This window comes from Sinocyclocheilus anshuiensis, unplaced genomic scaffold, assembly GCF_001515605.1.
Source record: "Sinocyclocheilus anshuiensis isolate Anshui unplaced genomic scaffold, SAMN03320099.WGS_v1.1 scaffold112, whole genome shotgun sequence".
Classification (NCBI taxonomy): Eukaryota; Metazoa; Chordata; class Actinopteri; order Cypriniformes; family Cyprinidae; genus Sinocyclocheilus; species Sinocyclocheilus anshuiensis.
In genome coordinates, this window is record NW_015557175.1 from 1,035,782 (window position 1) to 1,038,416 (window position 2,635).

Here is a 2,635-nt window from a genome sequence, read left to right on the forward strand (position 1 = left end):
TGTACTGTTAGGGTTAGGTTATAGTATTTGTAAATATAGAATAAAAAGAATACAGCTAGTTAAGTGTATATAAAAATATATAGAAACAATAGAGGTCTGTAGAATGTCCCCATTTAGATAGTAAGTGTGTGTGTGTTTATAAGAGGGGAAAATCTAACCTTTTTTCTGCCGCCATTTTGGGTTTATTCATTTCTTGTCACATTCAATAAGACGTCAAACTGACTGCCGAGGGGAAGAAAAATGTAGAAATGTGTTTATGTAGAAAATCTCATTTAATTTATCAAGAGTATCAAGTCACAATAATGCATTACACAACAACACCATGAGCTCAAACAGCAACACCATGGAAGGCTACTTCACACAATCTTGAACCATAAGCACCCTACCTAGTCAAGGATGGAAAACAGCAGCAAGGACTGTGTCTCAAAGCCTACTGAGCAACCTATTTATACAGCTACCCACCTATCAGAGCCTACTGAGCTGCAAAACTAGACAACATTGTTGGGTGTCATCTACACAGACAGCATTTTTGGGCATCAGACCCTAGAAAGCTTCCAATATATACAACATTTAGGGTATCTAAGACTATTCTGTCTATATAGACTGCATTTTTGGGCATTAAACCATAGAGAGCTTTCTATATACTGTATACATTACTTAGGGTATCAAAGCCTATATAGCATTCCTGGGCATCACAATCTACTGAGCTTACTACCTAGACAGCATTATTAAGCACTGTAGCCTTTCTGCCTACATAGACTGCATTTTTGGGCATCAACCCTTAGAAAGCTTCCAATATATAGATCAATTTGGCTATGAAGCATTTTTGTTCATCAAAACCATCTAAGCTTCCTACAAATACAACATTACTGGGCATTATAGCCTTTTGGCCTATATAGACTACAGTTTTGGGCATCAAACCCTCGAAGACTATTGATATATACAGCATTTAGGGTATCAAAGCCTATCAGAAAGCATGTTTGGGCATCAAAATATGCTGAGCTTCCTACACAGATCATATTTTTGGACATCTCATAACCTTTCTGTCTACATAGACTGCATTTTTAAGCATCGACCCCTTGAGAGCTGCCAAATATTTGTGCGCATTTTAGCCTACCTGCCCACACTGACAGCATTTTTGGACATGAAAACCTACTAAGCTGCCTAGTACATAGACTGCCATTTTAGGGTATTATAGGCCCCCAAACAAGCTGTCTATGTAGGGAGTCTGGCTTTGAGACACGGCCAGTGTGCAAGTACAGTTCAGATACTGTATTTACATTAGGTTCTCAAAAGAAGTTGGTCATTGTGAATCACACTGATTACAGTAAGACGCAGCTCATATAATGAATAATTCATTCCTTATCAAACATTAAGTTGCTAAAACCCCTCCTGTAAGAAGTCAAGTCATGATCATGTCAGACTCAGATCCACCTGTCCTCCAGAGCAAGCTCTACTGTTAGCACGGATCCGCTAATCGGACAGCTGGTCTCTGTCACTGGCAGAGCAAGAGCCAAACACCAGAGCAGAAATAAAAGTACATGCGTCTACCAACCTTTAATTAAAGCACACGAGACCTGCGGCATCTGACCTCCTTACACCGCATTCTCTTGGCAACACACACACACACACACACACACACACACACACACACACACACGCGACACACACACACACACACCCCCGGAAGTGAGGGCGCGTCCAGTCACAGAGCTGGCGCAGAATCCATGATCTGCTCGGTATACACTGCCACATCGGTCTGAAACACAGATGATTTACAGATCAGCGTCAACGCGCTGCTCGGCATTCTTTTAGCATGACGCAGCGCCGACGTAACGTAACGTAACGTAACGCCAGCTGACGTGAAGAGGAAAAAAATAAACAGCTAGACTGAAACCATTAGTCAGTTATTTTGGGAATGACCAGAAGCTGATGTGAAAGGAGAAGCTGGTGTTTCTCAGTGCATGGTGATACAAATTAATTAATTAATTAATCATTTAATTAATTTATTTATTTGTTTGTTTGTTTGTTTGCCTATGATTGAACAACTTTAAACTTACATTAAAATGTATTTGGAAACTATATCTTTTAAAGTAAAAACTTTGAAAAATTAAAATTTTTGTATACCCCTGACATGTTTGGTTATATGCATTTTTGTTTGTCCAAATAAATAGTACTAATACCAATACCAATACAATAATAATAATAATAATAATAATAATGATATACACGTTTTGTTTATTATTTTTCATAAATTATTTTATTGAAAAGCTCCCAAACGTAGATACTCTTTAGTTTGTGTGTGTGTGTGTATGTGTGTGTGTGTGTGTGTGTGTGTGTGTGTGTGTGTGTGTGTGTGTGTAAGAGAGTACATTTACATTTACATGTATTCATTTAGCAGACGTATGTACATCTATATATGTAATCTAGTATTAATGAGACATATTTTATAAAAGGTTTTATTGTGTGAATTTTACACAGCTCTGTCTAAAGTACGATAAAGAAGTGCAAGAATAATAAAGAAGTGCAAGAAAATTACACCAAATTATATTTTTATGAACAAAACAAAAACTTCAGTGCATTTTTCAATTTATCATTCAGACCAGGGACTTTGACTGACCAGAAGTCATTAAAT

General features: G+C 37.5%; 1 protein-coding gene across 1 annotated transcript in view; it reads right to left on the reverse strand.

The window, feature by feature from the left end:
* The window catches only part of LOC107678371 (cytosolic carboxypeptidase 1-like), a 23,235-nt gene extending 21,600 nt beyond the window's left edge, over positions 1–1,635 (reverse strand). Inside the window, exons 1-2 of the mRNA XM_016473609.1 lie at positions 1,556–1,635; positions 159–222 (exon numbers count right to left, since the gene is read on the reverse strand). Of these exons, the coding sequence (XP_016329095.1) occupies positions 159–190 (32 nt within the window). The 5' untranslated portion in view covers positions 191–222; positions 1,556–1,635. The remainder of the gene's footprint in view (positions 1–158; positions 223–1,555) is intronic.
* Positions 1,636–2,635: the final 1,000 nt, after the last annotated feature.